Consider the following 27371-nt stretch of genomic DNA (forward strand, 5'->3'; position numbering starts at 1 on the left):
CTCTCCTGCTCCCATCCAAGCAGCCGGACACCTGCAGCCCTTGCTGTCAGCTTTGGCCAGGGTCTGCCATGAGCCCACTAAAGCAGGGCATGGGCAGAGGGTCACTAAAAAGCAGAAAGTCTCCAGGTTCCCACAGTGAAACAAGTTTATCACCATCCATTGCCTGGCGAGAGGGTCTGTGGGGAGATTTTTTGCTGATATTTCAAACATTACTATCCAAAGATCAGAGACCAAAAGAAACTCAACAATCCTCATCGGACTAGAAAGCAATTTCCACTGCTCACCAGCAACTCCCTACCCTCCTCTCCCGGGTTCAAAGGATGAACAGGGAGTCACAGCTCCTTTACTCACCCGCTGGGAACTAAACCCTTCATCAAATCACACATTAACAAAGCTCACTGTGTGCAAAAGACTCTTACGCTAAAACAGTTCCACCCTACATAGTGCAGTCAACACAGTTTTTAACTTAAATTTGCAGCTTGTTCTTTACAAGTGCTCGGCAGAGAATATTTATATTCTTTTGACACCATATAAATAATATTTATACAGCTTAGACATTTTGAGACATGCATTAGACTTTAGGTAGTACATACTTCTTGATCATATATGCAAATATTACTGTCGATCAAACCGAGCAACCTTATGCTGGACCATGTCTCGCGTTATCCAGGACGTTTGACGGGGGCTCCGAATCGTCCATGGGCAGGACCAGGCGTGTTCCCCGGATCACCAGTTCATGGTCCCCAAAAGCCAGCTCCCGGTCCAGGGCATCCTCCGAGCTGTTCCCCACGAAGCGCCGGGACGCGCCGCCGGACGCCACCGGGTCGGTGCTCACCGTGGAGTCCCCATATGTCAGGCTGATGTCCCCGTCGTTCAGAATGAGGTCGGAATCGTCATCCTTCAGCTGCTCTTGGTTCTGCAGAACAAACAGGAGGAAAGTGCTGTTAAACTCTCCCAGAATGGCTGTTTACAATCGCACCAAGATGGTGACTGAGCAGAGAGAGAGGCGCTAAGCCACAGGTTCTCCTGCACCACGACCAGAACCAGACGTGGCATACACACATCTCAGAGCCCAGGTGACTCACACCATGCAGAATTTCTCTGCAGACTGCCTAAAAGGGCTCTCCCAGCTCTCTTCTTTCTGGTGCCATAGTCAGATACACAGGGAATACAGAATTGAGTGGACCAAATACTCATGAGCACAGGAACTGCACTGCTGACCCATCCCAGCCATTTCTGGTTTGTCAGGGAACCTGGTGCTGATACTGAGACAGGGCAAGAAGACTCCTGGCATGCACAGCTGCCACTGCACGAGACCCCTGGGCCACCTTTCTGGCTGTGAGTGATTCAGGAACAGGCTGCAGGAAAGGCTGAACAAATGGCTCAGCTGTAAGGCTGGAAGCAAGTGGAGATAGGGAATTGTGTGTCCTCCCAGCTGGGGATAGGGAAGGACAGCTGTGACAACTTCACCGACCCAGTCACTGAAGAACCACCATGAACACACCACAAATCCCTTCATGACCCAACAGCAGGCTAGAAAAGCAAAATGCTCATGGGAATTAGCTCATCCATCAGTCCCAATATCTGATTTCTCTCATGTTCCCAGCTTGATGCTGCAGAGCACCATCCAAAAGAGAAACATAAAGACATCAAACCCACAACACCATGACAGAAAGGACACTCAAGGACTCACCTCGTATGCCTGCGGGCTCGTCAGGCACCGGGCAACAGGCCCACAGCACCCTGGGAGTGTGGTGGTCAGTGGGGGACCACTGTGTGTCAGGAGAGGCTTTAGATAGCTACAGAGAGGGTTAAGGAAACAAGAGGAATGGGGGCCTGTCAGTGAGGGCAGCACTGAAGGACCCGGCATTGCGAGGAAATCACAGAAAGAAAAGAAACACAAATGTTGTGCAAGGAGAATGCAGCCAAATAGGAGGACACAGTCCTGCTAAGATGCCCAGCAGCATGGCTTGTGCCATCACCCTATGTCCCCAGCCTAACATCGCTCCTCCACTAATGCACAGCATCTGCAAGGGAGGAGAGGTACAGATCTACCAAGATGGACTGCAAGTAAGAAAACCCCCATCCCCTCATGCCCACCTGCTCCTGGAATTAAGGAACCCCAGGATTCCAATCTTGGGAGAGCCCAGTTTTGAACAAAACTGCTGCTGCATTCTCACTGACAGGGTGGAAATTGTCATTTCTCACAGCCACAGACACAAGTAGGTGCAAACCAAAACAGCAATGTAATGGGAAAGCAAACAGTGGCTCCTCTGCTAAGCAGGGAGCAAGTCATGGTGCCAGTGAGGGGTGTGTGGGCAGTGGGATCTGACACAGCACACACCAACAGCTGCCCAAGGATACTTGTGGTCGAAGTTGTACCACATGCGGAAAAGCCAAGCGCTCTCAGCCTTCGTGCTCCTCCTCTCACTCTCTGGGACACCCTGTGGGAGAGCAAAACAGTAAAGAGGGGCAGGACAACATGCCATGACCTGAAGCATGGCCAGGAGACCCCATGGGACACTGGACTATCCCCAAGGGACACAAAGAGACACAGACTTTCCCACTGCCTCTTCAGAAGAAGCTTTTGGGTTGCCATGTGTGTAAGGACATTCACACCACAACAGGCTGCATTTAGCAGTATTCAACTGCCTCAGGGAGGTGACATCAAAGCACAGAGTGACCATTTTGCTGGCAAGAGCCTTCCAGTGTCTGGCCCCAAGGTTTAAAGTGCTTCAGAGCCAGCAGCTGCACCCAGACATCCCATTTAATAGTGACTGACAGATCCAGCCTCCATCAGATCTCGCCTGACACTGCTGCATGCAAATAATTGTGTGTTATGGGAACTCCAGGCTTCCTTTTAGTCAGGGAAAAAAATAAAACTGTTTGGAGTGGACTATGAATACAATTACATATTTCACAGAAATCCAGCTTATAGATTTATGGCCCTGGGCTGCCTGTCACATTTTATGCTTTCTCCCCAGGAGGTGAACAGCCCAATAAATGACTCTGAATAAAATGAATCTCCAAGGTGCAGAATCCACGCTGAAACCAAGGAGAGCCACAGCCACAGCATGATCAGCCTGCAGACACATAAATGAGACAGCTGGAACTACCAGGCAGGTAAACTCCCCAGGGCTGTGGGGCTCCAGCATTGATCTCAGTGTGGTCAGTGGTTCTAGGGCTGCCACAGGAAAAGGGGGTAAGCAGGGGCTGAGGATATCCATGGGTAAAACTGGGGCAGAAGATGCTACATAAAATGAGTCAGTAAATGATGTTTCTCTACTGCCCTGGACAAGGCACAGCCTCCATGTCATGTTCACTTTGGGATTTATTTCAAACCCAGCAAGGGAAAGACTGAATCTGTTGCAGCAGCAACGTGGACTGACTAAACAGTCCAGCATTGCTTCTGTGCCTTTCTTTCCAGCTGAGTCAAAACAAGGCTCATGAAAACCAGAGAGCACAGAGAAGCTGTGACTCCCACTGACTGCAGACTCTTTCACGGGGGGAGCTAAAAGCTCCTGCAGCTGGAAGGAAGCAGAGCACAGACAGGCATTCACAGGGTCAGGATGTAACTCCTGCCCTGAGGGTGCAGAGCAGACTCCTCTGCAGAGGTGCCCAGCAGTGCACACTCACCACGTTCTCCTGATCCGCGTCCACACCGACCCTGTGAGGAGAGAAGCAGCAGAGTGTCACACACGCAGTGCCAGGGCTGGGGTCAGTGCCAGGGCTGGGGTCAGTGCCAGGGCTGGGGTCAGTGCCAGGGCTGGGGTCAGTGCCAGGACGGGGTCTGCCCGTGCTCTCCGAAAGCCGAGCTGTGAGCGGGCCAGGGGAGGGAGCCCCGCACTTACCGGATGTTGAGGCAGGACAGCATGGCCGTGGTGCCCCCGCCGAACACCCACACGGTGAAGAAGACGATGAGCAGGGTGGTGCTGAACATCATCTGCCGCGCGTACGTCGCCGTGTCACGGATGGCCAGAGCGAAGGCCATGGCTCCACGCAGCCCTGCACAGGAGAGGTGTCAGCCCCCAGCACGGGCCACCCCCATGGCCAGCTTCCCTCCTGGGGTTCACACCCTGCTGCCCCTCTGCTGGCACATCCACCCCCAGGCGAGAACAGTGATGATTTGGTCGCCCCTCTTTCCGAGCCCAGAAAGGCAAACTGTCCTTCTGTCCCATACCATGTGCTTGAAGCAGGACAGGAGGAGCTCATTGCTACAGCTCAAACCACTGAGATCCCTTCTGCCCAGCCTCCCCCCCAGACCCCGCCCGTAAGAGATTTAGAGTTGAATAAGGAATACTTCCAGGCTCTCAGGACCAAGGAAGTGCCGATGGGCCACGCGGTCAAAGGAAGGATGCAGTAACATACCGGCAAACATCATCATGTGCTGCAAATTCGTTCCAATCTTATTTCTTCTCCCCAAATTCAGTAAAAATGACAATGGGTAAATATTGGCAGCTCTTCCTAAGAAGATAGCAAGCTGTATTTGCACATGTTAAGGAAATTGCTCTTCCTGTGTCTCCCATTACATCCCACATGCACACAGAGCCAGTTTCTACTGCCCAAAGGAAACCGGGAGCTGCAGAAACATCAGTGCTCTGGCTGCAAAGAAAATAACCCAGCTCTGAGTGCTACAGCACTGTGAGAAGAGCAGGCTACTGCCTCGCTGAAACACAGCGCACACTGCAGTTCAGGAATATCATACAAGCACAAATAAACAAGGGTAATGATGAAAGGACATGTTAGACAAGTGAGAGGAGAGAAAAACCACTGTTTCCCACAGTATGCTCTCCACTGCCAGGTCCATTTTGCACCCCAAGAATTATCTGTCTTCTGCGAAGCTCAAGTTGTCACAGCTATGACAACCCCTCTGACATTCCCCAGCATGCCACACTTCACAGCTGGGTTTGAAGCCTTAAAGCCAAGTCCCATTCCCAAAGATTATTCAGCAAAATGAAAGCAGCAGCCATTGAGAGGGAAAAAAAAAAAAAATCTAATACTCTTTCTGTTTTCATAGCCTGCGAGATACAAGAACCACCAGCCCCTTCATATTGCTTTTTATCTTTGAAGCTGTGTCTTTTAATACCAGGACCCAGATGGCAAAAATAATCTTGGAGCCAGTATTCAGCACAGCCTTGAAAAATACAGAAAATGTTTCTAGCTTTTATGTTCTTTCCTGAACATCACAATTTGCATAAGAGACGTATTTCATGATCTCTCTCATGAATGAGCTATTTCATCAGTGAGTTAGCCAGCTCCCACTGAAGAGGCACAGCAGAAAATTCCAATATAACAGTCCAAATGGCATTTCTCTGTTCTCCAACCCTTCTGCCCCACTGCAACCCCACAAAAGCTGATGAGGGAAATTCAGCTGAGCCTGCTGCAAACCCATAGACCAGCACTGGCAAAAACGTTTTATTTACCAGTATAAACTTGCATCAGTGTTGGGAAGGGGTGAAAATAATTCTGCAAGTTTAAATGGCTTCCCTGTAATGTGAAAAAAATTCCTTCAAAATTCTTGTTTTCTGAGACATACCAGGACTCTTGTTCCCCTTAGCATCAGCCTGCAGAACAGGAAATCCTTTCCCATGACATCATTCAGAGGCATCTACTGTAGCTCTAACTGTTTGTGCTGTTTGACCAAAAAAAGGCTTTTTTTCAGGGTTAACCAAATGCACTAGCAGAGAAAAGAGGAAATAAGCAGCTAAACCAGGCAGCCCCTCTTTGCAAAGCCCCTCCTGGTGCCACATGACAACGCCTGGCATGGGCATCATGGTCACACTGAATGATGAGTCTCTGCAGCAGCTGATTCAGATGCCCACAAGAGGAGGGAAGACTGGGGGGAGGGGGGGAACAGAAAAGCTGAGAAAAGAATCTCCATCTTCTTTAAATAACCAGCAAAGGCACCACTACATGGAAGAAATACCCTTTTAAAAATAAAGCTAGACTGATTGAAAAAAAAAAACAAACCCACTCATTTGAATGAAAAACACAAATTGGGAATGAGGCACCTCTCCCTTTCTTTCTGTCTTTTAAATTGGGCTCCAAAGGATACGAAGGCCCCCACCACAAAGGTAGGATTAAAGACATGGTTTTGGAAGGTGAACAGTGCAAGTCCCATGTACGAGAAGATGAAGTTTTCTGCCAAGAAATTCAGAAGCTCAAACAACTGAAAGAGAAAAACAAATTTAAAGTGAGTTAGGCATAACACAGATTTAACAAGAAAAGCATGTTAGCCCATCCGTCATGCAACAAATACTTCCAAAGAAGCAATCCTAGTGAAATGCAGCTGTAAGAAGACAGATGCACCTAATTCTGGCTAGAGGGAAGGAAAAAATACTGAATTTGAAATTCAAAGAGGCTGAAGGGGTCTGAGGAGTTCTCACCTGCTTTGTTCTGTGTTGGGACTCTGTAGATAAGTTGTTATAGGTATAATGGGCCTGTGTGATCCCACAGAAGAGCACAGCCACCACACCTGGGGAGCAGAGCATCACATTAGACTCCTGGTCAGGAAAGGGGAGCCAAGCTGCACCCCAGGCCTGTAGGGAACTTAATGCAGTAACCCCAGAACCCAGAATCATTAAACTTCTGCAAGCAGAGGGAGACCCCTGGCTACAACTGATACTGAGAGAAGCAAAACTCTGTGGCCCCATCACCCAAGCAGATCTCCATCCCAGAGGCAGGGCTGTGCTGGAGCTTGCCTGTAAAGCCACACGCTTCAGCCAGCAGGAACGTGCTCCAGGACATCAAGAAGAACAAGCCAGTCTCCAGCAATGGGAACTCCCGAAGTTTGGTGAACTTGGTGACGTTGCAGATGGTTAAGGACAACTTGGAGAGACACTGCAGGCTAACAGCATATCAAATGCAGTTGTGTATCAGAGCTACACAATCCACCCCTAAAAAGACTATGGCACTGTCCTTCATTAATTTAGAGAAAAAAAAATAAACATTTGGGTGAAATGCAGTGCAGCAACAAATAAATAAACTGTTATGCAAACACTTGGGGAAAAAAAACAAACTGTGAGAAGGATATTAAAGCTGTCACAACTCCAGTAGCTGCTCCCATTGCAAAAGATCCACTGAATATCCCCAGGAAGATCCCGATGGACTTGAACATCGCTGTGACATCAAACGTGTGGCTGTTGTCACCCGCTGGCTGATATGCAACTATTGAGCTGGAAGAAGAGGGAAAGCAGAAGAACAAAACTGCTTAGTCTGGAGGGAGAGGCACTTCACAGTGCTCCAGGAGCCTTGCAAAGTGCTACAGCTGCTGCAAACACCGAGCCTGAGGAGCCAGGGAGACACAAGATGCTGCAATCCCCTGGGATCACAGCGTGCAGGGGCTGCACAGCCTCCCTGTCCTGGGGAGTTTGGGATCAGTCACCCCACACAGGCCTGGATGTGCAGCTACTCCTGGACATTAGAGAGCAGGGGACCGAAGCCTGTGCCTTCTGTGATGTGTAGGATTTATGAAGGCATTTGGTATTTATGGAGGTATTTGGGGGGGGTTTTGCAACAGCTCTCTGTAATGCCAGGTGCTGTGGGACCACAAAGCATTCAAGCAGAAAACCTCAATTTCTCCACCAAGGCAGCTGATGTGAACATCCCCTGGAGAGCTGTAACTGCTCCTGTTCTGCCATATTAAACATGCACTACATTTAGTTTGCACTGCTCTGAGCTCCAAAGTGCAATACCACAGGGTGGCCAAGGCAGACAGTGCCATGCACAGCAACACCACCATTCTCTGCATCCACCAGACCTCAACAGACCTTTGTGATGAAATGACAAACAGGTCTGCAGTGCTGACCCCATCTCTCAATCTGCTCCCTCCTAACTCCTGATGAGCTGAGCCTTGCATTAGTCATTCCACTGTTCTACCTGGAAAGGCTGAGATACAGGGGGAGCCTTATCCAGCTCCTAAATCCCATTTATCAACTCCTTACATCACCTTCCTTGATGTAAACTTATTGAAAACATTAACTTCCTATTTAGCAATCCATTGGCTCACTCTGTTACAACTCCTGGATGTGAAGTTTAAATGTTTGCTGTTTAATCTGCTGAGAACAGACACTTACTGCCTTGTACACACATCTTGCAGCTTTCTCCCCTAACTATAAACCAACATTTTTCTGTAAAACAAATGACAAATCTCCCCCTTCCAACACATCACAGGTAATTTCCCTTGCTAAACTTCCCTGCTTTCAATACAGCTCATTTTTCTGCCTTGCCTTTTACACTGCAAGCTGCAGATCTTTCCATGATTTAGTTCCTTACATCAGTTCCATCTTATACTTCTCATTCACCAACATGCTCTTATTCTGGGTTTTCAGGTTTCATTTTTTTTTTAAATCCAGACAGGTTTCACTTCCCCACCATAACCAACTCTTCGAATGTTGGCTTTGCATTTTAACCTCTTACAGTTCTCCTTCTGTTTTTGTTTTTTGCATTGCCAATGAAATATTATTGCCAGCTGCCCTATACTTCCCCTGTTGCTGGCCATGGAGCTTCCTGTGGTGCCCAATCCCTGTGAATCCTCCCTTTGGAAGAAGCAGGTAGAGATGCTGCAGGTGTATTTACCCCTCTGTTCCCAAACTGCAGCTCTGGCACCTCACTGCCCACCAGCTTTCAGTTCTGGGTTCAATTCCTCTTCATCCTGCAACAAGTTCCTGCTGCCAAGCTACACCAGGCCAAGACAGGAACAGAAAGGCACAGATCCTGCTCCTACGGAAATAGACATTTGCCCAGGGCTGGAAGCAGGCAGGAGAGGAGCCTTGGGGGACCCAGACTGGGCATGCTCCCCTGCCCACAGTGCTGGGGCAAAACAAAGTAACTGCTGAGTGAACTCAGAGCAGTTGCCTTGCTGCAATTTATCCTGTTTTGGGGAGGGGGTGGGCTGAGCTCAGCTTGTGGAGAGAGGAAAGCAGGAAGTCAGAGCAACAGCTACAGAGCTGGCACTGAAGCAGAGCAAGAGGCAAACCACTGCAGGCGGTGCTGTCACCCACACCTGCCGAGATCCACCAGGAACTGCATTACTCTGAAGCTGAATCCACCCACTCCCATCAAGAACCTACCAGCACGGGCTGGAAGATCCCACCCCCTCCTCACTCATGGTCACTTCTGAAACACAATCTGGCTGTGCAGCGTTTCCTCTTGCACCAGCAGTGACACATCCAGCAAAAAAGCCAGAGCTAGCGATACAAAGAATTCCAGAAACCTCGATAGAAACACTAAATTCAGTAAATACAACACACAGCTCACAGTGTGTTACTTGCTGCCTCCAGTGAAACCCACACAACCAGCACGCTGGAGTGACAAGTATTCCAGAAATATTTTCTCCATTAGTCTTAGCTATATGTTAAGCTGTCATCATTGCAGGTATTATATATTACCGAACAAATTCTCATGATGACAACACAGTGAAAATGCAGATAAAATATATCCTGCATGCAAAGGACATAAAATACTAAAGAATATAAAACATTCTTTAGAAAGGCAGCAAGTTTCCCATGTGTTCAGTCAAGGGCATTAACACCAGCTGTTAGAACATTAACTCCTTGAAGTGGGGAAAGAAAGCAAACAGCTGCTTCACCAGCTACTTCCACCTAAACAAAAACAGGGATCTGTGGGTTGGAAGCAATAGAGATAGGAGAAAAAGCCATCAGCAAAGGGTTTCAGTGGGATCTTGTGGCTGAAAAGCAGACCTGGTGCTTTTCCAGTTCCAGAGTGACATAAAAACTTTCCTGTGGATGGGAAAACCATCCTTCATGCAGGGGGAAATTGTAAGGGCAATCCATAATCCCAAGCAGTGGTAAGCAATGAGGACATGCATCAGAATGTCACTACAGCTTTTTGGAACACTTAAGAAGCTCTTGCAAACACCCATGTTCCTATTTTACAGAGGCAAGGCCGAGTGGCTGCCCCCAGGTCCTGACATGTAACACACATAGCAATTCTAAATAAAAACAGAAGACACTTACGAAGACAGCACTATGGCAACGGCATCATTGAGGACGCTTTCACCAAAGAGAAGGGCATACAGCTCAACATCGACCTGAAGTTCATGGAATATGGCAAGGACAGTCACTGACAAATAGAAAAATAGAGAGACATTCAAAAAGGTGCTGTTAGTTCGATGTAATCAAGACTCAAGGTCCTTTTTAGAAAGCTGCCTTCCTGCACATCTGTGCCACTGCTGCGATGGTGCCAGCTGCCCCCCGTGCTCTCTTCGATAGCCTTCCGTTCTTTCAGATTTGGATTTGATTCATCAATTCACTCCTCCTTTTTACTAAAACACATCTTGGCCTATTGAATCTTTTGCAGGCAGACAGAAACAAACTCTGCTCTGAGCTTCCCAGGGTCTGAGCTCATGGGCTGGGCCACAGCAGCAGTCTGGCATGAGCCATCCAGTTGTAAGTATGCTGCTAGCTCAGAGAATCAGAGAGAGCCTTCCTCCACCTGCAGAAGGCCAGAAGGACCAGGCTTATCCAGGATGATGACTGCCTTTTCTTTCCATTCCTGATACTCTGAGAGAAATCCTTGGATTCAACACATTCTAAGTGCCAGCACAGACACACGATGTTTCAGACCTGACTGGAAATAGCCAGGCATTGGCTCAAGCCCCATGTGGGGGTTTCTGTGATTTATGGCCACATGGCAGAGATCAGAGCTCCCTCAAGCTCTTCCATGATCCAGCAGCTCCAAGAAGATAATGGAAAGCAGCAGGTTTTGCATATCAGCCTCGCAGAAACATCACAACATCCAAAGCAAGCAAGATGTAACACATGTGGCATAGTTCAGGCTGAGGGCTGAGCCAATTCCAATCAACTTCTGTGAGTCTTTTCAAACAGCACTCAGGGCACACTGAGAAGGGTTTAACCCATTTATGCACTGGGAAATACTCCATTTCTACCTGTGAAATCTTCTTGTTTCTATTTCAAGCCCAAAGAAGGGATACAACACCGACTGCTCATCTGCAGCGTTTCTAAGCATTAGAAGATTTCCAGCCTTGCTCAGCAAAGGGCAGGAGCAAAGAGAGGCCTTTCTGTGGCCCTGTGCTTTTACATGAAATGACAGCATGCAAGTAATCAGCTACCACATACAAGCCATCATGAACCAACTTCAGTTTAGTTGGACAAGGCATGTTTTTCATAGTTTTCATTTATAAAGTGAATCACTAAACCAAGGTGTCGCTACTGTCCTCAGTACTGCTCATTAAGGTGTCTCATTAATCTAATTTCAATTAGATTAGCCTCTGCCAAAATCCAACCAAACTGGAAGCAGGAGAAAATACCTAAACTAACTAAAACCAGCAACTGAATCTTCCTCACATTACACATCTGGTTCTGCAACAACTGCTGGCACAGGGTGGCAGAGACAATGCCAAACCCCAGCAAAGTCAAGAGGGAGGCTGCCTAGGACTTCACTGCAAATAAGGACTCAGGAAAGCAGAAGGTAGGAAGCTGTATTACACATAACTGAAGAAAATTAAAAGGCATGGAGACAAATCTGACCTCTAAGAATGTCACAAATAAATTAAGCTCCAAAATTCAGAAGGAGAGAGCTCACAGGGCTTTCAGACCTTCTTCCCCTCTGCGCCACAGCTCAAACCAGGCCAAAATGTAGGGAAAGCAGGTAACATACCTGGGTCAGTGGCTGACACAATGGCCCCAAACAGGAGGCAGTCAGTGAAGTAGAAATCTCCCCCGAGCTGCCCAGTGACTTTCATCAGTGCCACGCAGCCATACACGACAGAGCTGGGGATCAGAAGAGGCAATTACACATCTCTGCAATGCATTAAAACTACATTCGTTTGGGCTTGGTTTCTCTGAATTTACAGATTAAAGCTATTCAAATGCCTGAACACCAAAGAACTGCATGGGATGCACCGAGCCTGGTGAAACCCTAGGGCCATGATCTTGGAGGTGAATGCTGGATCACACACACCAAAGCACCCTTTGAACTGGAGCACAAACATGGTGCCAGCAGGGCTAGGACCAGAACTCCTCCAGGAGCACAACATGGCTAAAGAAAAGCAGAAGCCAGGCTTATGGGGTCACACAATCACTTTGCAGTGCTGCAAATTAACACAGTTCAGTGAAGTCACCATGGACTGACTCTGAAATGGCCATAACTTTCAGTGAGGAGCAAATAATGCAGATGCTGAGTTTGTTTGAAACCACTGGACTCAGTGGAAAACGCCCTATGTCAGCCTGTGTGCTACTATCCAGAGTGGGAACCATCCAGCAGCCTCTACACTGAGGGATAAACAATTTGAAATACATCTGTGCTCACTAGACACCCACCTTTTATGACCCTGCCCTCTATTCTTGTGCCTCAAGTTTATGAGGGCTTATACTTTCAATAATTTGAAGTTGCTGATTTATCAAGACAATTTTCTCTGAAGTGTGAAACTTCCCCTACCATGAATAACTACTCTTATGGGATGCTCAGATGCTGAGAGAGCACTTTGTAATTAGACAGCAACCACCCTGTCCACGCAGCAGAAGTTTGCACAGTAAATAGTATTATTTGCTGCTGCTGCTGAGCAGCAGTAGCAGAGCCTGTGTGACCTTTCAGGACTGGGATTAGCAGCTTCAGCTCCAGCCTCAGAGCACTTCTCCCAAGCACAGCTCAAACTCCTGAGGAAGAACCAGCCCAGCTCCATCTACTCACCCAATCACCAGGCAGGAAATGGCAGTGCCAAGGAAAGCATATGCCAGGATGGATCCCAAATTTCTGAAGAAGTGCCTCTAGCAGGAGAAAAAAAAACAAGAACTGAATTATATTTTGCTAACAATTTATTTCAAGCCTGCACAGGCACCCACAGTGTCCACAGCAACTTGGACCCAGCTGAGACACCACAAGCTGGACAGGCACAGGGTGCCCAGGACAGCCCAGTGCCAGACCAGCAGTTAATGCAGCATTAATAAACATGAATGTATGGTTTTCTCACACCTGGGTGTTTAAGAAGGTGCTACTCCAAGTCCTGGGAACTGATTTCCTAACCCAGCAGCATTCCTCCTTCCTTCTCCCACAAGCTAAACTGCATCATTCTCCTCTCCTTCCAAGTCAGCATTTCAGAGAGCTGCTGCTTTCTAAAACCTTCCCACACTCCCATGTGCTTGGAAAGCTGGGATGGCTGAAATGGTCTGGCTGACCCCAAAAACCCCTGCTGAAAACAGTTGAAGTTGCTGACCCTTCTCAGGGCAGAGGGGCAGGCAAGCATGATGGGGGCATTGTCAACTCTCCTTCCCACAATCCCACATTTGCTGGGTAAAACCATACCCACCCCCGCAGCTTCAGCCTGCTGAGCAAGCATTAAAGCCCTCGCAAGAATTAAAAATTCTCTGGAGGCAGAGGAAACTAAAAACATCGGCACTGTAAAGGCACGTACCCTTTTCAAGCTGTAGCCTGCATAAAATATAATGGGAGGAAGCAAAATGTTGAAGAATACCTCAGGATCAAAAGTCACCTGTTAAGAAAGAAAAAAAAAAACAACAGTAAAATGATTTGTTAAAATTTTGCAAGACAAAACATAAATAAGAAAGTAATATATGGAGGAAGCCCTGTACCCCCACCATGTGAATCCTGTTGGGTCAATACTGAGGATGTGTCTGGGATCTTCTGGAGACAAATCCCAGAGTTTAAATGGCTTAAACTAAGATAAGCTAAATTAGGGTTTCATTACATTGTGTTCAACATATAAATTACTGCTCATGAAAATCACAAACTGAAAACCCAAAATAAAAACACTTAATCCAGGAGATCCAGGACTCATCTCCATGGAGGGAGTGGGAAGCACATCTGCAGCCACTGCCTCCCTTACCTTTCTCAGCATCTCATTATCCTGGACGTTGTTGAGCTCCTGGGCACTGATTTCCCCCTTCAGGGTGTACTCGTAGAACTTCCCACTGACGTTCACCAGCAGCGTGGCCGGGCTGGTCTGCACTTGGCAGCTCAGGGTGACGTTGTTGACGTCGCTGGGGACGTGGATGCCGTAGCGCAGGACCACGCCAACCAGGACACCTGGGGACAGACACAGGTCTGTGAGACAAACCACAGCAAAGCCCCAGAAAGATCCCTCTGAGCATGAGTGCAGCACCAGGATCCTGACCCCTGCTCAGCTGCTGAGCACAACCACAACCCAAAAACTGCTGCTGTGAATTTAACCATCCTCGTCCCCCATGAGCCAGGCCATGCTCATGGGGAGTTTCTAACACAGCCATGGACAATCCTGCAGTATTTGAACCACCCAGCAATCAGCCAGACCCTCAATCCCTCCAGGGCAGCCAACATCGAGGGCACGCTGGGTTTTTTAAGGTGAGCACCTCGTACTGCCGGGCCAGGTGCTGCTCACACGTGCCCAGACTGTGCCCCTTGCACCCTGACACCTAACATTGATACATTAAACTCTTCATTTTGGTAGGGATTAAAGATGATAGCCAGAAACCACCCTGAACACTCTGAGTCTGGCAAGCAACCTTCCTAGGGTGCTGCAGCACCATACAGCCTCCTCCCAGCCCTCCCTGTTTTTATAAAACTACAGTTTGAAATACAAACATAGAAACATATGAACATATAAAGCTGTTTCCCAATCCAGGCTGACCACCCAGATCTACTCCTTGCCCCTGCACACTTCAGCTCTGCACCACAAGCAGCAGCCCCAGGGCAACCCCGTGAGGCAACTCTGCGTCCAGTTCAGCTGCTAAGTAGGGGTATTTTAGGGTTAATTTGCAAGTCAGAAATTTATAAGGCTTTTTTCTTTGGTTGTCTGAGGTCTCAAATACAGATTCAAGTGTGTCGAGTGCTCTCCTGGCAGAGTATTTTGACATCTGCAGGCGGGGGAAGAGGGGTGTCCCACAAGACACCTTTCCACGTAGCCTTCAGCACAAAAGGGTTTGGAAACTCCTAGATTAAGGCAGCCCTGAGCCGCCACAGAAATCCTGGATCTTAACCCCATCTCTGAACCACACATTTACGAAAAGCTTTCAGACACGTGGGAACTAAACACAGACCGCAAGGCTCCGAAGCCTTCTCATTTGCCTCCCAGGACGCTCCTGTTCCTTACTGCTGCCTTAATTAAAGCCTTGCTCTGTGCCTTCCTACAGGCAGGGCACAACCCTGACTGTTGGGAACACCCAACTCTTCCCTGCCACCACCTCTCTGGGAGCAGAGCCTGGGCAGGACACCATGGGGCCACAGCTCATTCAGCATCTTCTGCTGATGAACTTGCTGAATTCAAGTTTCTGATCTGCCACCCACTTTTTGACTTCTCCTCCCTTGGCCACAATTTTTCCAGGACAAGATTTGCTGTTCTTCCAGATGGTGAAAAGAAAAGCCCCCACCTCCTGTCTCAGGGGGTGACACATACAGCAGGGCCACCAGAGCTCACAAGCACAGGCAGAGAAGGTGTCTACACACAAGTCACCACTGCTGACCTAGAAGAGCTCAGCTCAGGGACTGGACAGACCCAAACTCCTGGACTAATACAGCACTTTACAGCACACATGAGCAAAAAGATGCTTTAATATTACAGATGCTTATACATGCTTTTAAGCCATGCACCATCAACCAGCTGCTCACCACTCTGGGGTTTATCTGCCCTGAATCACCCCAACAATCACAGAACCGTTCCCTCTGGGCACAGCCAGGCACTGTCAGCTCCAGCAAGGAGAGTTCAGGGCACACTGTGCAGAGCAGCTGAGGGCTGCTTTTACACCATCATCACCTAGAAGGGACACCATAAGGAATTCTTTAGCTTACTTTTCTGTCAGACTCTGCTTCTCTGATCTTCCAGTGCTTCAGAAATAAAAGTATAGAATGAAAGCAAGTGTGTCAAGCACATCACGATGCCACATCATGTATTAATGAACAGGAGCACGTGGCAGTGGCAATGGCATCACAGCAGTGGGACAAAACACCATATTTCCTTTCACCCAGAAGATGACAATCCTAGAGGTAACACAAGAAACAACCAAAACCCTTCACTGGGATAAAAGGAGTTTCATAGGGTTATTTACATCTGCTTTATGACTATTAAGGTACACCACACTTTGCAGCCCTCTAGAACTACCTGGAGTGACTTTTAAAAAGTTTCTTCTTAAAAAAAAATACTTCAGAGGTTCATGCAAGAATCAGAAACCAGCAGCTGCCTGCCCTTGCTCAGACAGAAGGAAACCCACCCAGCAACCCCTTTAACACCCAGGCTTAAGCACTGTGAGATGAGAGGCCCCACAGGAGGAAGGAAGGACAGAGAGAAGGAGTCATTGTTATGAATACAGAAGGGATCCTGATTCCACCTCTCCACTCTTAATCCCTGTCCCAAAGCAGTGCTACATCTGATAGCACCCCTGCTCCTCTGTCATCTCCTTATCCAGGCAGCTGTTCCTGGCCCCCTGTGCCAGCCAAGCTCCAGACAGGGCCAGATTCCCATTCTGGCCAGGGATTGGGTACAGGAAAAGGGACAGATAAACCTACAGTGTCTGCCAAGGACCCCTGTTTGGGAGTCCCAAAATCAGATCTTTTGTCTTGCTCAGTAATAGGCTGCCTGGGAAGCTGCCAGGTGGGAAAATACACAAATGCACAAATTGCTCCTGGGCATTGAGTGTGACCCTGCCAGCGACACAGAGACACTGTCAGAGTTGCCTGCAGGGAAAGCATCCTGCTGCTCTGCTGGAAGCCAGTTATTCCACCAATATTAAATGGTCCCACCAGCAGCCTCTCCTGCCCCATGGTAGATCTGACCAGTGCTCCCTATCCAACCATGCTCACGGGAGGCACTTGGGACAAACCTGACGTGGTTCTCCAGACACCAAGCCCAGTCCTGAGCTCAGGCTCCCTGGACCAAGCCGAGGAGACCCTGCAGGTGCTCCTGGGCCTGACAGGCTCTTAGGAAATGGTTCAGACTCTCCTGGCACTCACAGGGCTGCACCAGCAGCAACCTGAGCCAGTATCGACATGCTTTTGCTGCCAGAAGTTTTACAAAACTGAGCCCTGGGAGGGAGCTGAGCTGAGCAGAGGGAACCCAGCACCAAGGAAGCTGCCAGCAGAAGGCTGCAAGGAGTTGAGAAGCTGAAGGCAAAGCCAGCAAATTAATTGAGTTCTTTTATGCAAAGTGCAAGAGATTATTTTCATTGCATTTCTCCTGACTTCATTAAAAAGAACAAAAGCCCATGGGCTTTTTTTTAAGGTGCTGTTGAACATTCCCGAGGTAATGTTTTAAATGGAGACTAATACATTACCAAACCCAGCACTTAACAACAATGGAAGCAGACAGGAACCCCAGGCGAGCATTAATCTGGACACCAAAAGGAAAGAAAAATGTAACAACTGAAGACATCCTGACAACAAGCAGTTTAGACACACACAGTCCAGGGGCCAAGTGGGAACAAGTACAAGGAAAGCAAACTTCTAGAAAAGGTCCTGCACATCCACCATCAGACTCTAAGAAGAACTGAAACAAAATTCTTCAATAAATCGTCCTTAATGCTGAGCACCTCAGATGTGGGAACTTCATTTTAAACACTGAAATGAAGCTTAAGGGCTACTAAGCACCTATTGTCTATCACTGTGAAATTACTCCAGCTGGTGTCCAGCTCCTGAACGTCAGCTCTGAGCTGACAGTGTGATTTGCACTACAGAAATCCACCTGGAGCAAGAGCTTATAACTTCCAGTAAAAATAAAGACAACAAGGAAACTGATGTGTTTTGCCAAAAGAGATACATGCAAAAGTTTTGACTTAGCTGCTGTTGGGCTTTTCACACAGAAAAAGACAAGCTTTTGCAAATTGCTTCTTTTTGTTCAGATTTCAGGGTCTGTTTTGCAGCCCCTTCCACATTTTCAGTGAACTCCCTTGGGGTTAAAAGCATCACAGGGAGCCAGGAACAGCAATACCTCCTTTCTTCCCTGCAGACTTCAAGTTGTCACGGTAAGACAACAGCATCTCACCACTCCTTGGGAATTACACATCCCTTTTCCTATGGCACCTGCCACTACCTCAAAAGCAAATGCCAAAAGCCTTGATACTAGGGAGAACTTGGGATTTTCTGCATGATCAGATAGGTGACATTACTGATTTCACCAGCAATTCTCTAAGCACAGTCTGCAGAAGAGCAGACAGAAAAGGAGCATTTTATGGATCAGCAGGAGACTGAAAGAACACAGGTTGTGATCTGAGAATAAAGTGAGCACTCAGGTAGGTCAGGGAGAGAGGATAATCAAGAGGAAGAAATGTCCAGGAGAAGAAAAACAAGACAAAGGGCAAGTGTGAAAGCATGAAAGGAATAGATGTCAAGAGCTCTGGGGCAGCAGGAGTGAGAAGACCTTCCATGCTGGAAGCATGTCCTTCCACAGCACAGGTCCTGTCCCAGGAAGTGACCAACCCCACCCTGAGCAGGAGCCAGAAACAACTGAACTCCCCTGAGCACTGGCTGGAAGGAATCTGAAAATGAAGAGCAGTATTTTGTGCCCCTGAAAAAGCAGACCGGGATTCCATGTCTGTGGGCTGACACAAGTGTCTCCACCTTCATTTGGAAGGACACTTCCAATTAACTGAAACTTGGGATCACAACAGCCAATGGCCCAAACAGGTCAAGTCACAGCTTTCAGATCAAAGCTTTCTGCTGGGTGGGAGATTCAGCCACGTCTAACTCTGTGTGGTCACATATCACCCCCAGCCAGCAAGGGCCACACACACAGAGGACAGACACTAAACACAGCACACAGCAGGAGCTGCCTCCTCAATCCTAAATTCAACAAATCTCTAGATACAGATTCACAGCCACGTTAATCACTTCCCCAGCACACCTCCCAGTCCTACTGTGGTTGAACACAAAGTCATGCCAGATAATCCAGGGAGAGCCATATATGACCCCTTCATACCCTGGTTCATGTAACTTCACGAGGCCATGTTACCTCAGTAAATCAGAGGCCACCATTAAAACCCAAATGTCTACAGCCCCACTCTACAGATCCACAGCCTTGCTCCACTTGCTGTGGGAATACATATGGGGCTCCTCTCTGAGAGGTCCTGTCACAGCAGGAGAAGGAACTCTAAAGGTTCTAGATGTGCTTGTGCACGCAGGTCCCCAGGCAGCAGGATAGAAGGCTACTGGCTCTGCAGGTCCCTGAGCATGGCAAGGGGTGGGAGAATCCCCCAAACAGCCTCTCCACTCTTCTTGGGTAGCTTCTGGAAATCTGGATGCTCTAAACACACATCAGAAACACAGCCTCTGGCCCCAGTATGTGGGATCACAGGATCACAGAATGGTTTGGCTCAGAAGGGGACCTTGATGATCATCCAGTTCCAACCTCCCTGCCATGGGTAGGGGCACCTTCCACTAGACCAGGTTGTTCAGAGCCCCATCCAACCTGGGATGTAGAGCTCCTGACCACTGCAACAATTGGTCTGCGCTGCCTCAAGTCCCCACTCCCAGTCTGGAGCAGGCAAGAAGGACCTGCCAGTGCTTGGTGACGTGGTAGCCCATGCCCCTGCCAGCTTCACTTTGTGAGGCCGTCTGGAAAAACCCAACCAGTTCCTCACTGCCAGAGATTTGTGAGTAACTCTGCTCTGGAGAGCCCTCCATATCTAGGGTTTGGAAAACAACCAACCCTCCCTCCAGCAACACCCAGATAAGGCTCAGCACAGGACACAGCAGGACAGGGCTGTCCCGGCGACACAGCAGCGTCCAGCTGCACCCACGGGAGGATGCATCGTGTCCCCCCGCATCCCTGCACCCACCGACACAGCCCTGCCGCAGCCCCTCGGCCAGGGGCCTCCAGGCTGGTACTGACCGACAGAACGACGCGCTGCTGGTCCCCACTCGTGCTGCCAGGGGAGTGGGAGCTCGGGCAACCACCCAGCCCCGCAGCTGGCCCAGCGCAGAGCCGGGACCGGCCGGGATGGGGCTCCCAGAGCTCCCGCACGGCATTCCCAGGGAAGGGGAGCGCGGGGCGGGCGCCGCTCACCGTAGATCATGGCCAGTCCGGTCTCGTGGAGGAAGCGAGCGCGGCGGTGCTTGAAGAGCCAGATGGTGAGGATGGTGAGGGTGAGCAGCAGGATGAAAACCAGCAGGTTGGCGCTGTCCTGACGGTGGCTCTCCTCCGCCGCCTTCTCGGACACGATCTCCTCGTCCAGCGCCCCGGGACGCGCCGCCGCCACCTCGGCGCCCGCCGCTCCCCGCGCCCACAGCCCCGCGGCCACCGCCAGCACCGGCACCGGCCCCGGCCCCGCCATCGCCCCGGCACCGGCCCGGCCCCGCCGCCACCAGGAAGCGGCTCTGGGCGCAGGCGCCGGGGGCGGGAACAGCGCGGGGAGCCCGGATAGGGACGGGCCGGCAGCGGCGGAGCGGGGAAGGGAGCGAGGGCGGCGCTGGGGGGCTCGTAAGGCGAGGTTTGGGAGGGAAATGAGTACTTGGGACTGCCGTGAGCCCTGGGGAGGCTGGGACGAGTCCTAGGGGACGGCATGCGAGTGACGAAGAAGGGTGCGGGACACAGCGCAAAGGGGTTTGCAAGAGGGAAAAGAAATCCCCAGACTTGGTGCGGGGTGGATGAGCGCACAGCAGCGGGTGTTGTTCGTGCGCGGGGTGCTTTGGAGGGATGTCCTGCAGGACACGCCCGGCCCCGGCTCATGCGGAGATCCAGGGGGCTCCTGGAGCCCGGTCGTGCCTTCACACCGTGCCAAGGCTGTACGTGGTGCCGAAAGCCGCCGTCAGCCGCGAAGTGGGATCAGGGTCAAATTCCCACCTTTTTTTACCAAGAAATAGGGGGGGGGGGGGGGGAAGGTGCGTGGAGCCGGTGGGTCAAGGGTTGCAATAAACGCCACTGATCAACTTAAAGGTGACTTGTAGCAAGCGTCCTCAAAGAATTGCCTTGGTGGCTTGAAGGAATGGAAACCCAGGATACTTGGCTGTGTGGGACCCTGGTGTTCCCTCGCTTTGCCCCAAGCCCGGCTCGGCCAGGGACGTCCCTCCTGCATTTTGTTGTGTGCATTCCCTTTGCCCTGTTTTTTCCTGCACCGGTTTCTCAAGCTTTGAGGTTAAAAACGTGGAAAGCGGGAATTACCTCGGGCAACACTAGCCCTGCGCTCTGTTTTCACTGGAAAGGATCCAGCCTGGCCCGGTGGAGGGAAAAGGCTCTGTTCGAGAAACCCACGAGCCCACTCAGCCGCCTCGCAGGGGCCGCTCGCCCCCTCGCATTTTATCAATGGCCGCGCGTGGGAAAGCGGGGCGTAGCCCCGCCCCCTCGCGCTAAAGCCACGCCTCCTTTGCACGCCCGCTCTCCTCGGGCGCGGTCTGGCCCCGCCCCCTCGGTGACGCCATCATCGCGCGCCGGGGCGCCCTGGCGGCGGCGGCTATGGCGGCGGGGTCGGTGTGGAAAGGGCTGGTGGGGCTCGGCCTGTTCGCCCTGGCACACGCGGCCTTCTCTGCGGCGCAGCGTAAGTCACCGCCGGGGGGCCCGCCCGGGGCACTGGCACCCCCGCACGGCCGATGGGGAGCTCCGGGGGCGGGGACGGGGCCGGGCCGGCATCATCATCGTCCAGAGCCGCGAACCGGCTGGCGGGGCCGGCCCTGCCCTTGGGGGCCGGGCTGCGGGGAGAGCTGAGGTTCGAGGAGGAACTGCCCAGCAGCCGGGAAGGCACGGAAAAACGAAGGGTGGGAAAGGGGAGCTGCCGCCCGCCAGGTCGCGACTTCAGCCTGGCTTGTGCCGTCCCGGTGCCTCCCGTCCCCGTGGCCCGCCTCCCTCCCGCCTGCTTGGGGTAGGGCCAGCCGTGCTGAGGAGCAGCAGAGCCTCACAGCGGCACCAGGGGCGGCCCAACTGCCCGGGCAGCGTCGGGGCTGACATGTGTCTCTGAAGCAGAAACACCTTTCTCTCGGGGTTTGTGTTGCCGGGTTGTTCCTGTGCATACTCACCAGAGTGTTTGATGCGTGCATGTGTTTCTGTTTTGTAGATCGTTCTTACATGAGGTTGACAGAAAAGGAAGATGAAACGTTGCCCATAGATGTAAGTTTTTGCAATGTGTGAAAAAGTGTAACTGTGGGGTGGTTTGGTCTCTCAATTCCTTCCTTTTAATGTGCTAGGCAAGCATAAAGTGCAAAGTAGTTTTTAAGCTGCGCTTTCATCAGAGCTCCCACTGTTGAAAAGAACCACACTTTTCATCCCAGCTTCCTGAGTGTGTTGTAGCTGTCAGTGAAACCAAACCCCAGATCCAGATCTTCGTCTATTTTAGAACTACCCTGGAGCATCTTGTCTAGGATTCCCTGAATGTAGCTCAGAGAGCTTTTGCATCCATCACCTCTTTTGCAGCATAAACATCCTGCGCCCTCTGGCTCTGGTTGGCTGACACATCTATCCAGTGTGACTGGATGTTTGATCCCAGCACAACCTGCTTCAGGAAGGGTGCTTTTATTTACTTTATTTGCTTGCTTTTCAAATTTCCACTTCAGTTATCTCTTCCCCCTTTCCTTAATCAGAAGGGCAGGGAGATCAGGTGCCCAGAAGAGCCAAGCACGGTGCCTGGCCCAGGGCTCCACGGCATGTTCCTGGCAGGAGTCTAGATCCTGGAGTACACAGACCACACTGTTTGTCTCAGGCTCTTGCTGGGGAGCCGTGTGATTATATTCAGTTGGTGCAATCCAGACCTGTGCTGGGGCAGCCGGAGTTCTGTGGTGCCAATAGGAGGGATTTTAATTCTCCTGTACCTCAGTTTCCCCACTGCTGGATTTCCTACCACTATTTGCTGTCACTGGATGAAAAGCACAAGATACTGTGTGAAAGCTGAGGTTTTCTGGTAGAGGTGCAGAGCACTTGGTAATGTGTGTGTTGCACTGTGCTCCCTCTGTTGCAGATAGTCCTGCAGACTCTGCTGGCCTTTGCAGTCACCTGCTATGGAATAGCACATATTGCAGGAGAGTTTAAAGACATGGATGCCACTTCAGAACTCAAAAATAAGTATGTTTTATTTCTTCTTTTTGTATGCATCGGTATCTGCTTCTCTGTACAAGCTAAAATCACTTGTCTTTAGCTCAGTCCTTCAATGCATGCTGTAGGCAGTGACCTGAGGAGAACAGCCACATTTGCGAAAGCCAACAGTGTTTTGAGTTTTAGGGAGAGTTAGAAAACAGGCAGAAATCAAATAAACCTTTTGCTTTTCCTCATCTGAAATCTTGCTGTGCAGAGTTGGTAGAGGAATGAAATGTGCAGGTGGGAAGTAGAGTTCAGGAATCACCACCTGCTGTCATGACATGGTCTCAGACTGCAGGGTCTGGTTCACACCCTGCTTGTATTTGCTTCCTCGTGACAGTCTGAGTCACTTGAGTCTCACACAGTATATTCAAGGCAGGACATTTGAAAGACTTTAAGAAAATAAGGGATTTTGGATCAAGATTTTGAAGAGGACAGTTGGTTAAGAGCATGCCAAGGTCATAGGTTCCACTGCTTTATGAGCCGTTCACTTCAGAGTTGGACTCGATCTTTGTGAGTCCCTTCCAACTCAGGATACTCTGTGACTGACAGAAAATTGGATGAGCAGACATTGCCTCTCTGACCATTTCCAAAACTACAGGGAAGTATGGGAAGTGAAAAAATTGATGTAGTGGTATTTCAGAGTGTTCACCTAAGGCCTTCAGCAGGAGGCACCCAGGGGGATGGAAAGCTGAGTGTCATCAGGGTGTTAGCACAAGTGACAGCTGAACAAAGGCTGGCACGTGGTGTGTCCGCAGGCAGCGTCCACAGGCTGCCCGTGAGCTCCAGAAAGGAAGGGGAAGTTTGTGATGTGGACATCTTGTGGTCTTTTTCACAACTGGCTGTGTATTTCCTCAGTGTTTTAGTTTAGGAAGCTTAAAAGCAAGCAAGAGTTTTGAATTGAAAACTTGTATTTCTGTGTCTAAAGTCAGTATGCCCCTGACTGACTGTTAGAAACTCCCTGCTCTGAGAGAGTATTAACCTTGGCTTTTTACACTTATTTTGAAGGACATTTGACACATTAAGGAACCATCCATCTTTTTATGTATTTAATCATCGTGGTAGAGTATTGTTCCAGTCCCCAGACACAGTGAATTCTTCTTCAAACCAAGATGCTTTGTCATCCAGCTCGGCACTGAAATTCCGAAAACTTGAACCTCTGCGCCGCTAAGACTTTTACAGATGATACCAATAACCCAGGACACTGAGATGTAATATTCAAGTCGGGGATGTAAACACTTTTTTAATTTCTGGAGCAGTATTTATATTGATCTTCCAGACTTTATAAAATATATATATATAAATATATATATATATATATATAAACTAATGACCTTCTTTGTACACTGTTAATGAGAATGACCGAATTGTGGATTGGCAATGCAGTGTAAATTCTACAGTTATGCTGTGAAACACATCTTCAAAAGTTTCAGATATTAAAATGAGTTGCAGCTAACTTAACTTCAGTTAAAACAAAAAGCAAGCTAGTTTTTTCTTGTAATTAGTGTTCTTTGACAGGAGGGAATGTTTGAGTGTATTTATTTTTCAGTTTGCTTGCACTACAGTCTATGGACCCCCTCAGAAATGCTGTGTGCACTGCATCACTGAACAGCAGGAAAAGGGGCAGCATCTGATCCTAGAATGCCTGTGGGACACCAGCACGGTGTGGCAGGGGAAGTCAAAGAGACTACTTCCATTTTTATTTTTTTGCAATGCTGACAAACAGTTGTGTGAAGGGTTATTCTTTTTTTCCTGGTTTTTCACTACCACGTTATTTCTTCATTGCCCTCCTCCTTCGTTTCATGTAAGTTGCCCCACGTTGCCTGGGCTGTGGCTGTGCATTGGTGCTTGTGTGGGGGAGGCAACTCACGTAGATAATCTGCCACACTCTGTGTTCTCCAGCTCTGAACTGGGGAATGTTGAATGTCATGTATGTGCTGAACATGGTGTACCAGGTACAACCTCCAAGTCATCTTCATATTTAAGTATCAGTAAGAACTGTCCCTTCTGTGAATGATCCAGGGGTAGGGTCCAGCAGCTTGCTCTGTTTTCTGGCACTAATCCAGGACAGCTACCCCTTTTCTGCCAACAGAGCCTTCCACCTTGATTTTTCCAGCTGAGCCCTTTGTTGATTTAAGATTACCTTCTTGATTTCATGTATTAGAACTGATCATCATGTCCTTAACTCCTACTTACGTCTAAATTCTAATCTCCCCTCAGGGGCTGAATCAATGCTGAAGTCTCTCTTGGTCTGGCTTTTCAGCTCCTTGACACAGCAGAGAGAGGGTAGGTCGAGATACTGGTGGGGCCAGTGAGAATTTGGCCAGGTTGGGGGATGGAAAGTGGAAACTCAGCCTTTTGTCCTGGCATCTGTTGTGTTTGGTATTTTTTTAACTGTTAGGAACTGTCAAAGGCAAAAAGCTTGGCAAAAATACTGTGTAAACTGAAGCCTCTTTTTCTAGCTCTGCCCATCCTATGGAGTGGGTGCCCCAGTGCTCGAGCAATATCCATGGCTGCTGCTCTACAATCACTCTTAAGCATCTGGGTTTGATTAGAAAGGGTTACTCTGCCAGCTGAAAGCATCTGAGTTACAGGATTTGTTCCTAAAGTGTCCTGGTTCCCCTCTTGCTGGTGTCACAAATCGGCTCCAGCCAGCACCAAAGGCCCCGGAAATAGTATTGGGTCATCTCGCCATTGCAGACAGAGCTGGTCCCTTGGGAAACAGGGCTGCTGTGCTGCAGCTGCTGCACAGAGGGGAAGCTGAACATGGGCCAGGTGACCCTGTGGGGCAGAGGAGACACAGAATTAGCAGAGAGACGGAGAAGCACAGTGGGAGCTCAGTAACCACTGTAGTAGATGGGTTCTGCAGCTGTGGTTGCACTGAGCCCTTTGCAGAGCGTCTTAGAGCAGAGCTGCTCACACGGAATGTCTGAGAAGCCCTGTTTGTGATGCTGGAAGGCTACAGGGACCTGCCCGAGGTGGGAGGTGCTGCTGGGAGCAGGTCCTGCTGGGAGCACCCTGTGACTGTGTCAGGGCCCTTCTCCTGAGGAGCAGCCTCACTCTGCAGCAGCAACGGTTCTATCACAAAGCTGTACAAATTATTTTTTCTTATTGATCTCACAATGTCAAATAAAAATTGATATCCTTAGAGTGTTTGTTTGTTTATTTCTGACCATCTTTGAGTCTGCCGCAGCAAATCCCTGGTGAGTGACTATTTAAAAGTGACTACCCAGCAGTGACGTGAAGTGATTGCATTAATTATGGCAGTTCTTTGTGAAAGCGCTCTCTGACCTGGTGTTTGTTACTGGGAGATAAGATCTGAAAGGGGGATCAAAATAGCTGCGAGTAGCTGAGTAAAACACTTGGGAATATTACCAGCCCAAGGATCTGCTTGCTTGTGAGGCTCCTCGTCATCTTCTCTGGCAGAGCTGACATATTTTCTGTCTTCAATTTAACCACAGTAAAGGCTTTTCTACCATGTGTTAATCCCCTGCCAGCCCACAGGACAGGCTCCTGCAAGGTCTGGTGTTGCAACAGTCACTGGGGGAAACACTCAGGCTGCTCCCGGGGCTGGCGATAGTTAAAATCCTGGACTTGAGCAAGATCACTTTTCACTCCTTGCTCTGCTTTTCCACTGGGGGAGGTTGAAAAGTTAGCAAAGCATGGGAGGAGTTTGTTCAACTACAGCATCCATCAGGATTGCACCAGAGAGTGCAGCAGACTCATTCCTCATCTGCTTTCTGTGCTGCTGCAGTTCTGCATCCAGCACAGAATACAAGGGGAAAACACCATTAAAGATGGTGTTTTGGGAAAGGGCACATTAACCAGCTCCCAAAGCCACCTCATGCTTACCTTGCAGCATGGGGTTCTTCACAAATGAGCTTCTCTTCAAAAGCAAAGCAAGAGTTGAGCCAAGAGTTTCTTGAATTAGACTGGAGTGTTTCCAGCCTTGCCCAATGCACATTTACAGCCATCACATCATGAATTGCTTTGGCTACGAGCCATGATATTTCTTCTACATTAAATAGTAAAATAAAAAAATATGTGCTGGTAATTTCCATTCATTGCTGGCAGGTGAAGTGGCAGGTTTAATCTGCATCAGTTTTGCTGGGTTTTTGAACTATTCCAGTGAGAGTTCAGTGGGGAATTGCTAAGGAGGGCAGGAGTCATTTACACCCTTGCAGGTGAGGGGATGGGGACCGTGGTTTGTGACACAGATGGGTCACTTGTGCAGCCCTTCTTTGTGAGGCTGGAATGGCAGTGTGATGGCAGAAGTACTTATTCTAGAGGTCAGTGAGGGCTGACCTGCAGCACCATGTGTGGAAATCCCTCCTGGTCACACATCTGACATGTCCCCTGTGCATGTCCCAGACAGAGCCATTGCTGCAATCTGGTACCAGGACCCATGTGC

General features: G+C 49.4%; 2 protein-coding genes across 2 annotated transcripts; one reads left to right on the forward strand and one right to left on the reverse strand.

Annotated features, from left to right (window-relative positions):
• Positions 1–451: 451 nt before the first annotated feature.
• On the reverse strand, positions 452–20249 carry SLC9A6 (solute carrier family 9 member A6). Its single transcript, XM_062502843.1, has 16 exons — positions 19967–20249; positions 13826–14025; positions 13394–13471; positions 12673–12749; positions 11641–11753; positions 9978–10083; positions 7034–7175; positions 6702–6807; positions 6387–6475; positions 6056–6169; positions 4369–4480; positions 3852–4005; positions 3637–3667; positions 2365–2444; positions 1694–1799; positions 452–916 (listed from the first exon to the last, which is right to left on the reverse strand). Exons 1-16 carry the CDS (start codon positions 20232–20234, stop codon positions 641–643), a joined length of 2052 nt encoding a protein of 683 aa, XP_062358827.1. The 5' UTR covers positions 20235–20249; the 3' UTR covers positions 452–640.
• A 1103-nt stretch (positions 20250–21352) lies between these two features.
• Positions 21353–26095, forward strand: MMGT1 (membrane magnesium transporter 1). The gene is made up of 4 exons (XM_062502806.1): positions 21353–21434; positions 21948–22000; positions 22845–22948; positions 23969–26095. Exons 1-4 carry the CDS (start codon positions 21353–21355, stop codon positions 24129–24131), a joined length of 402 nt encoding a protein of 133 aa, XP_062358790.1. The 3' UTR covers positions 24132–26095.
• The last annotated feature ends 1276 nt before the right edge of the window (positions 26096–27371 follow it).

Source organism: Cinclus cinclus, chromosome 15 (assembly GCF_963662255.1).
Source record: "Cinclus cinclus chromosome 15, bCinCin1.1, whole genome shotgun sequence".
Taxonomy (NCBI): Eukaryota; Metazoa; Chordata; class Aves; order Passeriformes; family Cinclidae; genus Cinclus; species Cinclus cinclus.